Genomic DNA, 16,965 nt, shown 5'->3' with positions numbered 1-16,965 from the left:
CTCAACAAGCAACATGATAAGATGCGCAGGTTGATGGCAACTGAGATTCGTCCTCTGCCACCCGGACTGAGGCGAGTCACTACGCCACCACGAGGACTTAGAGCACATTGGGAATTGGGCATTCCAAATTGGGTGAAAAAGGGGAAAAAATCCACAAAAAAAAATAAAAAATAATAATACAAACTAGGAAATTATTTTGTATAATCTGAGGTAAATTAGCACAATTTCTGATACCAGAGTTGTCAGATTTCACTGCTGATTTGAAATATGTTCTTCGATTGTGATCTTGACCAACCGTCTTGGAGATTTCAGTCTTTCCCCATTCAAGTAGATAGGAGCTGCACTTGTATGTCGCTTGTTAACATAGAAAATAGCTGCCAGGGAGCATTCTAAAAATGGCCAAAGAGTGACCTAACTTTCTAAAAAAGACTATGGCACAGCGCTACACACAAAGACCGTGCGCTATGTTTTGTCCAATTTTCGTGAGAGCGCTAATTATGTGTCAGCACAAAGTGCAAGTGGGCGTGGGTGGGAGTGTTTGCGCACAAACTGTGGGTGTACTGTTTGGTAATGAAGTGGCGCAAAGTGCAATTTGTTATTTTCTTGAGAAATAGGTGATTGCGATAAGACGTTAGATGTTAGACAAAACTGTTCTATAATAAACATTTAATTTCTAAGAAAAAGGGGTTAACATAGCTTAATATATTGTAACAAAATCGCAATACTTACAGAATCGCAATATTTCAAAAATCACAATATACAGTATATTGAATCAGCAACTACATATCATTAATATCGAATCGGGGGTCTGTGTCAATTCCCAGTCCTATGTTACAGGAAGTTTGTTCAGATTGATTATTTTTGTTTGACTTTATTGTAAGAGATTTTATTATCTGAAGATCTATTGTGCTGTTTAGGCTCATAGATGTGGATTCATTGCTATTTTGAGAAGTGTTTGACGCATATCCATTGTAATAAACGTTCTTTCTTCCCGAATCCCGACAAATGACGGAATAACCATTTGTGAACCCTCGCGGTTACGCGAATATTACAAAACAGTTAAGTGTCATGTGAATGTGCACATCCCCATCTCCTGTGTATTATATGTTCAGTATAAACAAAAAAAATGCACATTCCATGTACAGTAGTTTGTTAGAATACTATTTCAAACATAATCAATGACAAGTTTAAGTAGAACGTTCCAATTTCTCTACAATCTGAATTATTTCCCGTGTTTTAGTCACTGCCATCCGGAATGAAGACTGAGCATGGGTAGCTGACATATTATGGACATTACCTTTTTCCAACAACAGATTTACGTTGAAATGTATACATGATACGTACAGGAAAGTGTATAGTTTATATGCTTTAACTGAATGGCGTTTATTTAGTGAATGTACATGATGATACTCTGCGCTGTCACAGGCAGCAAATGAATGTAAACAACAGCCACGCCCCTCCTGTGTGACGTCACGCCGCCGTGTGCAGTGGGCAGCAGACTGTAGGGGGCGTGGCTGATGACCCGCAGGGCTCGTGCTTGTTTATAAATCTGTACAGAGATGCACGCGAAGTCATTCAGTGCTCAAATCTTAACATGTCACCAAAAAGCATTTCGAAAATCCACATCGAATTCAGCCTAAACAAATGATCGGTGTTAAAGTTAATGTATTTCACTTTCATGCAACTTTATCATGAGCAGTTTGATGGAACAGCAGTTGTTGCACACAAGAGTTTGACAATAATACCATGTCGGATGCGTCTAAATCAGACTGTCTGCCAAATATACAAATGTAGAATTAACCGCAACAATAAATGTATGACTTCCTGGCACAAGTCGTGAAGATGTTATCCCTCTAAATGAGGCGATGCACCTCGTCGAAATGAATCTGCACTTGACAACATGCACACCACACGCACCATGGGTGTAAAACACACATCTGACCTACATGAAACGCAAGCAGCCAATCTCAAACAGTGTGTTGCGATGTATGCAAGAAAGATGCCACATTTTCGTTTTACCTTGTTTGCGGTTTGCTCAAGAGGGCGTGATGTCCTCGGTGCACACAGATGGACCGAAATCAGGAGATCATTTGAGGCCAAGCACATGTACCTCACTTCAGCTCACTGGATGCATGTGACAGCAGCACTGCACGGTGAATGATTTCCCCTCCGCAGCCCGATTAAAACTTCCTGACGGCCGATGTAATCCACAACAGTGCCAAGCCGATGGCCTCCTACGCAGTTCTCTGCAGACTTCCTAAAATTGTTGTTTCCACACTTGTGACAACGGTTATCGGTTCGTCATCCGAAAAACTGTTGCGTATTTTCCTCACGATCCTGCAAAGTGAAGCGCTCTAACTGATCGACTGTCGTGACGACACATCGGTTTGAATTTCCAAAACCATTTTGAATTGTGACGAGTGTCTAAATCCAGTTCAATATCCGTCAAGTGAGGCGTTTTACATGTTGTGTTTGTCCAAAGGTGATTTTCTCCCTACGTACACCGGACAGGGAGAGGTGAAGGAGATCTCGAGCTAACTGGCTAGATTTTCTCTACATAAGCAACACTTATAACTCTTTTGGCGCCATATTAATGACGTACCAAAAAATTTCCGTTACCAGCGAAGAGTGAAAAGACTATTTCTGCTCTCGAGCATCACACACGGCGGAAAAAACAAGCAGCGAAAGCCTTTTACAATACCTGTCAAGTTTTAAAATGTCCATCAAGAAGCGAGCGTGAAGAAAAAAGTGAGCGGCTTCTTTCCTCAAATGAGGGAACGGGGCGGTTCACAAAAATAATCGACCGTTTTACAGTGAGTCCGATGGGGGGAGCCAAGAACAAACACGAAAGAGGAAATACTGTTTGATACACCAAATAGATGGCAACTTCACTTTTCCCCCCCGAACAACTCTCAAATACGAGCGAATGATTCCTACAACAGACACTCTGAACACTGTTCATAAACTGTACATCGACACTTTGACAAGACAACCACATCATCAATCACTGTTTGACATGTGAAGTGCGTCAGGTGTACAATGTGCGTTATAACTAATCTAAATGGGGAATTGACATATAGCATGTCCATTAACTTTTTGCAACATCAAGATTTTAACTGATGTGTAACTGATTCCCTACAGTTTTTGGACTAAGATATGAATTAATTTTATTTACCTAAATTGTGAATTACATTAAAAAGGCCTGTGGTATAATGGTGAGACTGATAGACCAATGAAAAGGAATGGGCTAGTTGACCAACAGTTTTATTGGCTTACAAAAATTACTTAATAATGCTTACACTTGCTATAGCCTAATTATCATAAGACAAGGCTGTCATCATACTTCCACCTGTTTCATTCCCATTTATTCCCACCTCTGTTTGCACAATAATGACAAAATATATTTTATTGTTATATTCAGACTTTTATGATCTACAAATTAAACATTATTATTATTATTATTATTATTATAGAAGATCACTAATAATAACAGTCAAAACAGCACAAAGTTTCACAGTAAAGACCTTAAAAATATCTTTGGAATATGGAATATGTGAATAATGTAGCAATCACTTGATCAATCATTTAAACATCACAGGTTAGGACAGCTTGAATCATATTAAACTTTGCTGTTTTTGTAAACTCATATCACATGAGATCAGGAAGTCTTTAGAGACTGTTGCCAAACTTGTAATAAGGTATATACTGTGTGTGTGTGTGTATATATATATATATATATATATATATATATATATATATATATATATATATATCCCTTTCAATGTCTCAAAGGGATTAAGAGAAAGAGGCAGGGTGCTTATAAACCTCTGGTATTGTGATCTTGATGATCACTGTGTACGAGTTTTAGATTATTTTCTTCACATCCAGTGTTTTCAGAGTTGATTTTATTTATTTTAATTAAAAACCACTTCATATTATCTGCACATTCACCTAAAGAGACCGTGATATCTGGCAGCGACAGGTCACTATAGTGTCTTTTTGTTCAGTGGCATTTTTGCCATGAGCCCTGGTTCATTCCTGTACATGATAAACAGACAGGTGGCGAATTCACCCCAGTAATTTTATCCCACATTCAGTCATGACATTAGATGTATTTTTAATTAATCATAATAACAATAAAATAGTAGCATCTCCAAAGATATGAGAAAGGGAACAATCTTTACAAAAACACAAAATATAAACATGCTTTTACCACTCTTTATTAATCTGACTTTTAAAGAGACAAGTTAATTACAAAAATGCCTTATAAATGGATGGGACAAGTTTGTTGTTAAACTGATAGAGGAGGAAGTGGGAGCCTGTTTCCACAGTCCACATGAGTCACTTTTTATTATAAATAACACAGAAATCACTTTTCAGCATACACAAAACAAAGTCTGTTTTTTCAGCTCCAACAAAACACTCTCAATTACAGACATGCAGTTTCTGGTAGGTGCTTCTCTCCTCTCTGTGTACTAGGCCACTTTTATATCCCCTGTCTCTCACTGCAAACACAGAACAAGTAATTAGCCCCGGTTCACCCCAGGTGGAAACCCTTACCGCTTCCTCTCTCCCTCGGGGGTGCTCGACCCCTACTTCCACATACCCCCACCGCACGACTCAGGCTGGGGACTGTCTGGCCTAGAACCCCCCTTTCTAGAAGAGGAAGTCCGCGACATCCAACTGCACCCCCGTCCTGTGGACCACCTCAAACTTAAATGCTGTAGTGCCAGATACCAGGCGTTGGCATCCTTCATGTGGTGGAGACATTGGAGCGGTGCATGGTCCGAACAGAGGGTGAATGCCTGTCAAACAAATAGTAGCGGAGAGTGAGAACCACCCATTTGATAGCTAGGCAGTCCTTCTCTATGGTGCTGTAATTAGTCTCTCTCATTGAGAGCTTCTGACTAATGTACAGCACCGGGCATTCCTCTCCCTCCACCACCTGGAACAGCACGGCACCCAGTCCCCCGTCTGATGCGTCCGTCTGCAAATGAAAAGGGAGAAAGAAGTCAAGAGAATGTAGAAGCGGCCCACCACATAGTGCAGCTTTCACCTGCGTGAATGCTTCTTGGCACAGCTCCTTCCACCGGACCAGATCTCGCGCTCCCTTTTTAGTGAGGTCAGTCAATGGGCTGGTGACGTCCAAATAATTAGGTACGAACCTATAATAATAGCCAGCCAGACCGAGGAACTGTCTCACCTCCTTTTTGGTCTTAGGCCTGGGACTAGCCGCAATTGCTGCAGTCTTATCAATTTGGGGCCGCACCTGCCCATGACAATAGTGGAAGCCCAGATACTGTACTTCCACCCGCCCAGTTGCGCAGTTCCTCGGGTTCGCCATGAGTCCCGCCCGCCTCAGTAATCTCAGCACAGCCCTCAGATGCTGAATGTGCCGCCGCCAATTATTACTGTAGATAATGATATCGTCCAGATAGACAGTGGCATAAGCAGTGTGCGGTCTGAGGATCTTGTCCATGAGTCACTGGAACATAGCCGGGGCCCTAAACAAACCGAACAGAACATTGGCGTTAAGGGGATCTGACAATATCCCTTTGTTAAATCCAGTGTAGAATAAAAATGAGCCACGCCCAACTGATCGAGCAGTTCATCAACACGGGGCATTGGATAAGCATCAAATTTCGACACTGCATTGACTTTCTTATAATCCACACAGAACCGGACCGAACCACCGCTCTTAGGCACTAGAATGACTGGACTGACCCAATCACAGTGGGATTCATCTATTACCCCCATATCGAGCATGGCCTTTAATTCCTCCAGTACCACTTGTTTTTTGTGTTCGGGTAAACGGTAGGGCCGACTGCGTACCACTACCCCTGGGGTTGTTTAGATGTGGTTTTCTATGAGATTAGTTTGATCAGGAAGATGCGAGAACACACTGGAGAATTCCTTTTGCAACCTGGCAACCTCCGTGAGTTGGGATGGTGAGAGGTGGTCTCCACAAGTGACCGGGGTGACTCGATCGGTGGCTTTTAAATTCACCTCCAGTCCGAGCTCCTCCTTCTCTGGAACCACCATCGCCAGCATCATGGGGACCACCTCTCTCCATGGTTTTAGGAGATTGAGGTGGTAAATCTGACGTGCCCCGACCCTATCCGTTCGCCTAACCTCATATTCAACTTCCCTGACTCGCCGTGTGACCTCAAAGGGCCCTTGCCACTTAGAGAGGAATTTATAGCTCGATGTGGGTAGCAATACAAGGACTTTATCTCCCGGTGTAAATTCCCGTAGCCGAGCTCCCCTGTTATACAGCCAGGACAAACATTCCTGAGCCTGTAGCAAATTCTCCTGCGACAGTCACCCCAAAGTGAGGAGTTTTGCTCTCAGGTCAAGAGCGTATTGAATTCATTTTTGCTGTCTGAAGGTCCCTCCTCCCAATTTTATTTAAAGATGTCTAGCACACCACGGGGCTTCCGCCCATACAGCAATTTAAATGGTTTCCCCATGGAGACTTGCGGGACCTCTCATACTGAAAATAACAGGGGTTTAAGCCACTTTTCCTAATTCTTTGTGCACAAACTTTTGAATCATATTTTTCAATGTCTGATTAAATCGTTCGACCAAGCCGTCCGTTTGTGGGTGGTACACGCTTGTCCAAATCGATTTAATCCCCAATAATTCATACAGTTCGCGAAGTGTACGTGACATGAAAGTAGTGCCCTAATCAGTGAGGATTTCTTTCGGAATCCCCACTTGGGAGATAATTCTGAAGATAATTCTGTTTTTTCCTGTCCCAAGTGACCTGCCATTGGATTATGATGAGCTGCCTGGAATAACATTTCGCAATGGCATGTTGGTACTAATAACTGGGTTGTATCTTCCTTTGCCTGAGCGTCCTATGTCACTCGATACAACCAATCATTTATAATTGAAAAATACAGATATGTGAGTGCAATGCCCGACTGAAGGTGCTGACCATCAATTACTTTCACTTGTTCAAACACGTGCTTAAGGGTTTCGTCCTGTGTCTGCTCCAGGGGGAAATCCCCTACAGGGAATCCTCTAAGGGTGGGGTTAGTCGAGACCTTCCCCTCCCTGGCATCCTGTTGATGCAGATGGTCCAGGCAATGCCTCCCCAGCCAGCACATTGCACAAACCACACGACTTAATCTATCGCAGGACCCATCCATACACAACCCCTTTAATAACATTCGGAAAGCCGACCAATTGGTTCCCAAAATTAGTGGATGAGTGAGGCGGGGAATAACCACTGCCTCAATATTATGATTTTGACCCCGGAATAGAATGGTGAAGGTCACTACAGGATAATAATGAATATCCCCGTGCACACACCTCACCCTCATCCAATTATTTATATCCGATTCCCCCTTTTAAACCATGCATTCATGAATGGAGGTTTGGTTACAACCTGAATCCACCGGCTTGGTATGTACCCCCCTTAATACTCACAGGAATCTGGTACATCCCTGCTCGATCGGGGGCGGTCTGTGGGATGTCAGGGATGCCTCCACCTCCATTACCGGGCACTTGTCTCGGACATGTCCCGGCTCCCCACAACTCCAACAGACTGGCCCAAGTTTCATGCCCACCCCTGTGGCAGCGGTTTTCCCAACCTGGGGAGAAGAGTGGGGCGAGAGAGATTGGGGTTGCTTGCATGTTAGGGAACCCCTGAAGCTGGGGAGCTGGTTTCGGGGAACAGGGTGGAAGGAAGAAGGGGAGGGGGAGGTTACGGGAGCATAGAGAGAGAGAGCGGGGCACGCCAGCCCCCGGATACGCTGCCATATGGTCCTCCGCTAACTGGACTGTTTCATCCAGCGACCCCGGACGGTGGCACTGGACCCACTCCACCATCCCCTTTGGCAGCTGAGAGATGAATTGTTCCAGTACCACATGGTTGATGATGTCATCGGCATTGCTCTTCTTGTGAGCCAGCACCCACCGCCAGCAGGCATTACGGAGCTCAGTGTCAGGGAACGGAACCGCTGGTGGTGCTCTTCTGGACTGCAACTGACCCAGTGCAGGACGGCTTTCCTCAAAGGGGTGTAGTCCAGGAGGGTGGCGACCGGCAGTTGTTGTGCCACGAGCTGGGTTTCCCCGGTCAACAGCGGCAGGAGATGGACTGCCCATTGCGCCCGTGGCCATTTTAGGGCTTTGGCCGTGTGTTCAAACAGCTCCAGGTAGGCCTCCGGGTCATCCTGTGCCCCCATTTGGCGAGCATCACGTGGAGGTTCGTTGCTGCTGGGGTCGTGTCAGATGCCCTCTCCTGGGGTGACAAGCTCCGCAAGATCTGCTGGTCCTCCTGTTGGGCCTGAAGGAGTGCCTCGAAGCGTTGTTGCTACTCCTTCTGCAACTCCATGAGGGCCTGGTGTTGGGCCTGGTGGATGGCAGGGAGAGATCTGAAGACCTCTTCCAGTGGCAGGGACGATTCCATAGCAGCGTATCCTTCCTCCTTTCCTGGGTTTCGGCACTAGTGTGACAAGTTTGTTGTTCAACTGATAAAGGAGGAAGCGGGAGCCAGTCACTTTTTATTATAAATAACACAGAAATCTCTTTTCAGCATAAACAAAACAAAGTCAGGCTTTTCAGCACCAACAAAAGACAAACCAAAAGACACATGCAGTCTCTGGTGTGTGCTTCTCTCCTCTCTGTGGACTGGGCCGCTTTCATCTCCCCCGTCTCTCACTGCAAACACAGAACAAGTAATTAGCCCCAATTCACCCCAAGTGGAAACCCTTACCGCTTCCTCTCTCCCTCAGATGACTGATCGACCGCACCCCTGCCTCCACAATGGAATTGATTTAACTATTAATATAAATGTTTATGTGTTTACATGACCACATAAGCAGCTTTCTCTGAAAGAAAACTAGGTGTGTTAAACCGCTTTCTCTTAATCCCTTAAATGACGTAAGGAAATCAGCGTTCTCGTTTACATGACATTTCAGAACTCCGCTTTCTGCAAAAACCCTGTGTGGAGGTGAGGGCATGGTCGAGCGCCCATCTGGGGAGAGAGAGAGTGGTAAGGACATCCACCCGAGATGAATTGTGACTAATTACCATCTTTTATGTTCACAGTGAGAGTCGGGGGAGATAAAAAGATGGCCAGTTCACAGAGAGAGGAGAGAGACAGGCAGACCAGACTCATGTGAACTGTGGAAACTGGTTCCCGCTTCCTCCTTTATTTGCCCAACCTGAACATTTGTTACACCCTGTAATAACCCGTTTTCTTAAGTGCATGTAAACATAGATTTTCAAAAAACACATTTTTAGCTTTTTTCTTTATTTTTTTCTGGTATTTAGTAAAATGAATAACTGTACAATACATACTTCTTTACCTTTCAAAATATTATCTTTAAAATAAAATATCACATCAAATATACTAATTCATTTCACACATTCATTTCAATTTCAAATTTTATCACAGACACAGAACAACAATACCCAGACTCACTTATTATTCATTCTTGGTGATTTTAACAAGGCAAATCTCACATGTGAACTGCCCAAATACAGCATATTACATGCCCCACCAGAGACAGAAATATACTGGATCATTGCAACACAACAATAGTCCCTAGAGCAGCTGTGGGATTCTTTGATCACTGTCTGGTTCATCTTCTTCTGATCTGCAGGCAGAAACTAAAATCAGCTAAACCTCTAGTAAACACTGTAAAAAGATGGTCCAATTAAGCAGAGCTGGAACTACAAACCTGCTTTGACTGCAATAATTGGAGTGTTTTTGAAGCTACATACACCATCTGGATGAGCTCACAGATAATGTGACATCATACATCAGTTTCCGTGAGGATATGTGCATTCCTACTATGACTTATTTAATACAACAACTAAAAACCATGGTTTACAACAAAATTCAGGCAGCTTTGTCAAGCCAAAGAGGATGCTTACAGAATTGGGGATAAAATATTGTATAATTAGGCCAAAAACAGACTGACAAAGGAGATCAGAGTGGCTGAAAGAAGCTATTCTGAAAAGCTGAAAAAACTGTTTTCAGCTAACGATCCTGCATCAGTGTGGAGAGGCCTGAAAGACTTTACGAACTACAAGACACCATCCCCCAGTTCTGTAGGGAATCAACAATTGGCTGATGACTTAAATGTGTTTTAATATAGATTTGAAAAGCCCTGTGTTACACCCCATACCTGCTCTGACCTATACAGCACACAAATATTTACACCTCCTGCACACCCCCCCCCCCCCCCCACACACACACACACACACACTTAGGATCTGTGAAGAGGAGGGTCTTCTGGAAACAGAAGACAAGGAAAGAACAGGGCCCAGATTGTGTTTCACCCACTTGTCTAAAATCATGTGCTGACGAGCTGGCGCCCATCTTCACACAGATCTTCAACAGATCACTGGAGCAGCTGTGTGAAGTTCCCAGCTGTTTCAAACCATCCACCATCATCCCTGTCCCAAAGAAACCCAAGATCAAAGGACTTAATGACTACAGATCCGTCGCTCTGATGTCTTTGGTCATGAAGTCATTTGACAGACTGGTGTTGGCCCGCCTGAAGGACATCATTGAACCCTTCCTGGATCCCCTGCATTTTGTCTATTGAGCAAACACGTCTTTGGATGATGCAGTCAATAAGGGACTTCATTACATACTTCAACATCTAGACAGACCAGGGACTTATGCAAGGATACTATTTGTTGACTTCAGTTCAGATTTTAACACCATCAACCCCGTTCTCCTATGGACTAAATTAACCCAGCTCTCTGTTCCTGCCACTATCTGTCAGTGGATCACCAGCTTTCTGACAGTCAGGCAACAGCTAGTGAGACTGGGGAAATTCACCTCCAGCACATGTATAATCATTACTGGTGCCCCCCAGGGATGTGTGCTCTCCCCACAACTCTTCTCCCTGTATACCAATGACTGCACCACCAAGGACCCCTCTGTTAAGCTCCTGAAGTACGCAGATGACACTACAGTCTTTTGCCTCATCCAAGATGCCAATGAGTCTGCATACAGAAGGGAAGTTGAACAGCTTGCCGTCTGGTGCAGTCAAAACAACCTAGAGCAAAACACCCCTCAAAGAGTGGAGATGACTGTGGACTGTCAACAGCAGAGAGCCAATCAGAACAGTGAGCATTTACTGTCAAGTCTTAAAGGAGATGCAGCACCAAAACAGAGTTTCTGACTAATGGTCAAAATGAAGATGGTTAATGATCATGTTTTTGTGCAAGAAAAACTTTACTAATATTATAAGTGAACATCAACACCCCAACATTACCCCCGCTCACCATTCTGAACAGCACTGTGGCAGCAGAGTCATTCAGGTTCCTGGGCACTACCATCTCACAGGACCTGAAGTGGGAGACCCACATTGACACCACTGTGAAAAAGGCCCAGCAGAGGTTGTACTTCCTTCACCAGCAGAGGAAGTTCAACCTGCCACAAATGCTGCTGATACAGTTCTACTCAGCAGTCATTGAGTCTGTCCTCTGCACTTCTATAACTGTCTGGTTTGGTTCAGCTACCAAGTCAGACATCAAAAGACTGGATAGTTCAGACTGCTGAGAGGATTATTGGTGCTCTCCTACCCACCCTGCTTGAATTGTACACATCCAGAGTGAGGAAAAGGTCTGTTAAAATCACTCTTGGCCCCTTTCACCCAGCACACTTCCTTTTCAAACTGTTGCCCTCTGGCTGGCGCTACAGAGCACTGAGCACCAAAACAGCCAGGCACAGGAACAGTTTTTTCCCTCACGCCATCCACCTCATGAACAGTTAAAACTACCCCAAATACTTTCCTTTTGTCAATACAACCATGGGCAATATTCAATCCATCCATTCCTACTCATATCCATATTTCATTTATATTCTTTAACAAATCCTACCTCTTCTTCAATACATTGCGTCACCTGCACATAACTGTATATCTGTATATAAAATATCTCTTTTTTCATCTGTTATATCTTTTTTTATGTCACTATATGTACATAAACTCAGCAAAAAAAGAAACGTCCTCTCACTTTCAACTGCTTTCATTCCCAGCTGCTTTCATATTTGTCATGAGGACAAATATTTACACATGTTAAGTTTTAACGTGTAAATATTTGTATGAACATAAAAAGATTCAACAACTGAGACATAAACTGTTTCACATACATGTGACGAACAGAAATGGAATAATGAATCCCTGAACAAAGGGGGTTGGGGGTGGGTCAATATCAAAAGTAACAGTCAGTATCAGGTGTGGCCACCAGCTGCGTTAAGTACTGCAGTGCATCTCCTCCTCATGGACTGCACCAGAATTGCCAGTTCTTGCTGTGAGATGTTACCCCACTCTTCCACCAAGGCATTTCCAAGTTCCCGGAAATTTCTGGGGGGAATGGCCCTAGCCTTCACATTCCAATCTAACAGGTCCCAATGTGCTCAATGGGATTGAGATCTGGGCTCTTCGCTGGCCATGGCAGAACACTGACATTCCTGTCTTGCAGGAAATCATGCACAGAATGAGCAGTATGGATGGTGGCATTGTCATGCTTGAGGGTACTGTCAGGATGAGTCTGCAGGAAGGGCACCACATGAGGGAGGAGGATGTCTTCCCTGTAACTCACAGCATTGAGATTGCCTGCAATGACAACAAGCTCAGTCCGATAATGCTGTGACATACTGCCCCAGACCATGACGGACCCTCCACATCCGAATCGATCTCGCTCCAGAGTACAGGCCTCGGTGTAACGTTTATTCCTTCGACGATAAATGCGAGTCCAACCATCACCCCTGGTGAGACAAAACCATGACTCGTCAGTGAAGATGACTTTTCGCCAGTCCTGTCTGGTCCACCGAATGTGGGTTTGTGCCCATAGGCGACGTTGTTGATGTTGATGTCTGGTAAGGACCTGCCTTACAGCAGGTCTACGAGTCCTCAGTCCAGCCTCTCTCAGCCTACTGTGGACAGTCTGAGCACCGATGGAGGGATTGTGTGTTCCTGGTGTAACTCGGGCAGTTGTTGTGGCCATCCTGTATCTGTCCCACAGGTGTGATATTCAGATGTACCAACCCTGTGCAGGTGTTGTTACATGTGGTCTGCCACTGCAAGGACGATTAGCTGTCCTTCCTGTCTCCCTGTAGCACTCTCTTAGGTGTCTCACATTACGGACATTGCAGTTTATTGCCCTAGCCACATCTGCAGTCCTCATACCTCCCTGCAGCATGCATATGGCACATTCACATAGGTGAGCAGGCACCCTAGGCATCTTTCTTTTGGTGTTTTTCAGAGTCAGTAGAAAGGTCTCTTTAGTGTCCTAAGTTATTTTAACTGTGACCTTAATTGCCTACCGTCTGTAAGCTGTTAGTGTCTTAATGAACGTTCCACAGGTGCATGTTCATTAATTGTTTATGGTTCATTGAATAAGCGTGGAAAACATTGTTTGAACCCTTTTCAATAAAGATCTGTAGAGTATATTTGGATTTTACAAAATTATCTTTAAAATACAGTATCCTGAAAAGGAGACGTTTCTTTTTCTTTTTTCTTTTTTTTGCTGAGTTTATGTTTAAATGTATATGTTTGTATGTATGTATATATGGTTGCATTTGCACTGGAAGCTTCTGTCACCATGACAAATTCCTTGTGTGTAAGCATACATGGCAATAAATCTCATTCTGATTCTGATTTTATCGCAATATAATTTTCCAAATCCTTCCAAAACAATCTTGCATAATACAAAATGTTTCTCCAATCCACAGAATTAACAAGCATATGAAATTTTCTGTTCAAAATGTATCTTCCAAAGACACATTTGGGTGGAGAAAATCCTATGCAATATTTTTTAAGATACCTTTAAACTTCGTTAATGATACAAAATGTATTCTGTATTTTTCCATGCATTGTCCCAAGATATATCCTACTTCCAAATAAAGAAGACCAAAAAGAAAAAAAAAATATCATGCTGCAGGAAATGAAACAGAGCAGAGAGTAAAAGGCTCATTGATTATTGTTTTTTTAAACATCAACATTTTCAATATAAATATGTTCACAAATCTCCTGACGCGCGGGGGCAGTGTGCCAAGTGTCTGCAAACGCGTCATGAGCGGAAGCTGGCGACTGACGTCATCTGTTGGGTCCGGTACAGAGATGGAGAGTGCAGACGTTGAAGACTTCATTGAGCAGAACCTGCATCTGTCGGACCTCGTTGAGACGTTTCGCAGCATCTCAGAGAGCAACAAACACTGGAAGAGCAGGAGAGAGTTTATCTTCAGAAACATCAACGACTATGAAGATCCTCATCTTGATCATCTGCTCGCGCTCTCCATGGTGTGGGCGAATCATGTGTTCCTGGGCTGCAGGTCAATAACAACACATCTCTGGCTCGTGCAACGATTCGCTGCCGTTACTCTTAAAACATTTACTAATGTATACGATATTATGTTATCTAGCGTTAGATCTATACAGCATTAACTCTTTACAGAGATTGTTTGTGTCTGTGTGAACATCGTTTTAACAACCTGGGCTCTCTTTTATATAGTATTAAATAATAAAGATTATCAGTGAATTAAATATGACAAAATAACGTCACGGTGCGAAACAGTTTTAATGGTTCTAAAGAGGTTTTATTAGCTTGAAATGGAATTATTTATTTTTCCTTTGATTTTGGGGTGAAATATTACTTGGACATTTCTTCATGAGATTCACCTTGTTATGATATTAAAATGTAAATGGCAACCCTGTTTTTGAGATTTCAGGAGATGGTACAAGTTAAGTACAAAATTGAATGATAAAACGAGTTTCAGGGACTGTAAAAAAAAATATATTAAAGGTACACCGTGCCCTTCTGGGCTCTCTATTAACATATGTTGGAAACATAAAATTGCAAGTTACTCGCAGAGGATCATTTGAATCTGAAGGATTGAGGTGGTTGTCTATCGATGATAGACAAAATTATATTTTGTTCATTTCCAACAAGAACCCTCCATAGTGTTACTTTAAAAAGACTTTGGACCTTAAAATGTTGAACTGTGAATGTGCAGGTATAATCCAGTGCTGCTGGAGGAAGTGAAGGTGATGGCGGAGGGGATTATTGTTGAAGATGCTCCTGTTTTTAAAACCAGAGATGAACTCATCAAACAACAGCAGAAGGTCAATATTCCCACCATCTTTTCGCAGTTCTTCACTTATGATCTAGACTAGAGTAATTATCATGTGTATTCATAGGCAGCATGTTTGCTTGGCTGATTTTTGTCAGCACCACTTTATGAGCCTTTAAAGTGGTCATGACTTGCTTTTTTATTTTAACATGTTACTTGATGTTCACTTATAATATTAGTCAAGTTTTTCTTGCACAAAAACATGATCATCATCCACCTTCATTTGGACCTTCTGTCAGAAACTCTGTTTTGGTGCTGCTTCTCCTTTAAGACTTGACAGTAAACACCCACTGTTCTGATTGAGCACATACTGTGAGTGTTTAAAAGCATTCATTCATAAATGTCTAGTTTTTTATTTTTTTCCTACTTATGACTAAATTTCTACTGAGAAATAAGCAGTGTAGTTTTTAAATATGAGCTTTTTCTAAAATGGTAAATTCACTTGAATAAGTCTTAGATCATTGGACTAGGGTTGCAATGGAGATTTTCACGGTATGATAACCGTCTCAGAAAATATCACGGTTTCATGGTATCACCAAATTATTATTATCAGTTACAATGACCCTTAAAGAATTTTTTTTTTTTTTTTGGTTGAACAAACGCTTTATTATAATTGAAACGTGAAACCATTTTTTTTTAATGGATGTGTAAAAAAAGTATCCCTTTTGAAAATAAATAGAATAAATAAGAAAGCTAACAGAATTATAATAATAAACCGAATTATAAACATGATAAAAAAAAAATGGTGTGTAACTATAACGTTATATAACTAAAGCATGTTAGTTTACATGTTAGCATAGCATGTTAAATTAACTACTAAATGAAAATAACATCAGCAGTGTTAGCTTTTAAAATACTCGCGCACACAATCTGTCGTTTTTTTGCAAACTGGATATCCGTCCTCGAGGACAACCCCCCGCTCGTTTTTGGGATATCCAAAGTAATCCCACGCTGCTGATTCTAAGTTATTTTTTGGCGGGAGATGGAGATTGGCGATATCAACCTCGCTTCGCTCTGACATATTCTCTGCTGCATGTGTGTTTGTGGCGCAAGTTGATGAGTCTGACAGGTAGTCCAGGAGGAAAGGAGATGCGCACGTGCAAGTGAGATTCTCCGTCCGGTTGCATTTTTTTCTTCAATACCATAGATAAGCAAATGTACATGGTATGATAACCATCAGTTTTCATACCGTGGTATACCACTACAATTCTACATTGGATATTAAATGACAGGTGCCTTAGGTCTTGGATTAGTGCTGTGAAAAAGGTTTTGCCTGACTTACTTAAGCAGACACTGTGCCCAAACATTAGAACTATAAAACCATGTTTGTGATGGATGCGAGCTGTGTGAAACGCTAATAAATAACTACAGGAAGTGCCAGTGGGCTGGTACCAGTTACTACTGACTCTAAATAGGCAATTACATTTTTCACACAGGGCACTGGGTGTTATATAACTTTCTTGAATAAATACAGTAAAAATGTATCTCATTGTTCTTTGTCAGTCACTTTCATGCATTGATAGGTTTTAGTTAAGATTTGAGAAAACATTCAGTACATACATTTCTTTTTCCCCTACAGAGGTGATTCCTGGAGGACTCTAGCATCATTAAACCTGCTGAATGTGGAACATGGGAAGAACATTTGAGAACTGTGGACACTTTTAATTGACCAACCTGGAATGGCAAGCTTTGACTTGTACTGGTTTTCCCTCTGTGCATGCATGATTGCCCATTTTTTAAATACCTTTTAAATGTTTCTATTTTTATAACTTTTTACTATAGTTGTTTTTAAGCTGGTTTATTAGCCATGCTGTGGACGTACTTTCCTACATTAAAATGAACTCATTCATTAACGACTCCCA

At 42.4% G+C, this 16,965-nt stretch overlaps 2 protein-coding genes across 3 annotated transcripts in view; one reads left to right on the top strand and one right to left on the bottom strand.

Moving 5' to 3' along the window:
• Positions 1–2,812, bottom strand: part of LOC127430650 (protein Jade-1-like) — a 110,293-nt gene extending 107,481 nt beyond the window's left edge. For both annotated transcript variants that reach the window (XR_007895465.1, XM_051680576.1), the window contains exon 1: positions 2,020–2,812. Coding sequence is in view for 1 of the 2 variants with exons in the window: in XM_051680576.1 (XP_051536536.1) it covers positions 2,020–2,106 (87 nt within the window). In the remaining variant the exon portion in view is untranslated. The remainder of the gene's footprint in view (positions 1–2,019) is intronic.
• An 11,255-nt stretch (positions 2,813–14,067) lies between these two features.
• LOC127430700 (CDKN2AIP N-terminal-like protein) lies at positions 14,068–16,960 on the top strand. Its single transcript, XM_051680669.1, has 3 exons — positions 14,068–14,305; positions 14,987–15,095; positions 16,683–16,960. The coding sequence occupies exons 1-3, from the start codon at positions 14,094–14,096 to the stop codon at positions 16,686–16,688; spliced, it is 327 nt and encodes a 108-aa protein (XP_051536629.1). The 5' UTR covers positions 14,068–14,093; the 3' UTR covers positions 16,689–16,960.
• Positions 16,961–16,965: the final 5 nt, after the last annotated feature.

Source organism: Myxocyprinus asiaticus, chromosome 40 (genome assembly GCF_019703515.2).
Source record: "Myxocyprinus asiaticus isolate MX2 ecotype Aquarium Trade chromosome 40, UBuf_Myxa_2, whole genome shotgun sequence".
In the NCBI taxonomy this organism is placed as follows: domain Eukaryota; kingdom Metazoa; phylum Chordata; class Actinopteri; order Cypriniformes; family Catostomidae; genus Myxocyprinus; species Myxocyprinus asiaticus.
The sequence above is the reverse complement of the archived record's forward strand: the minus strand, read 5'-3'. Positions and strand labels throughout refer to the sequence as shown.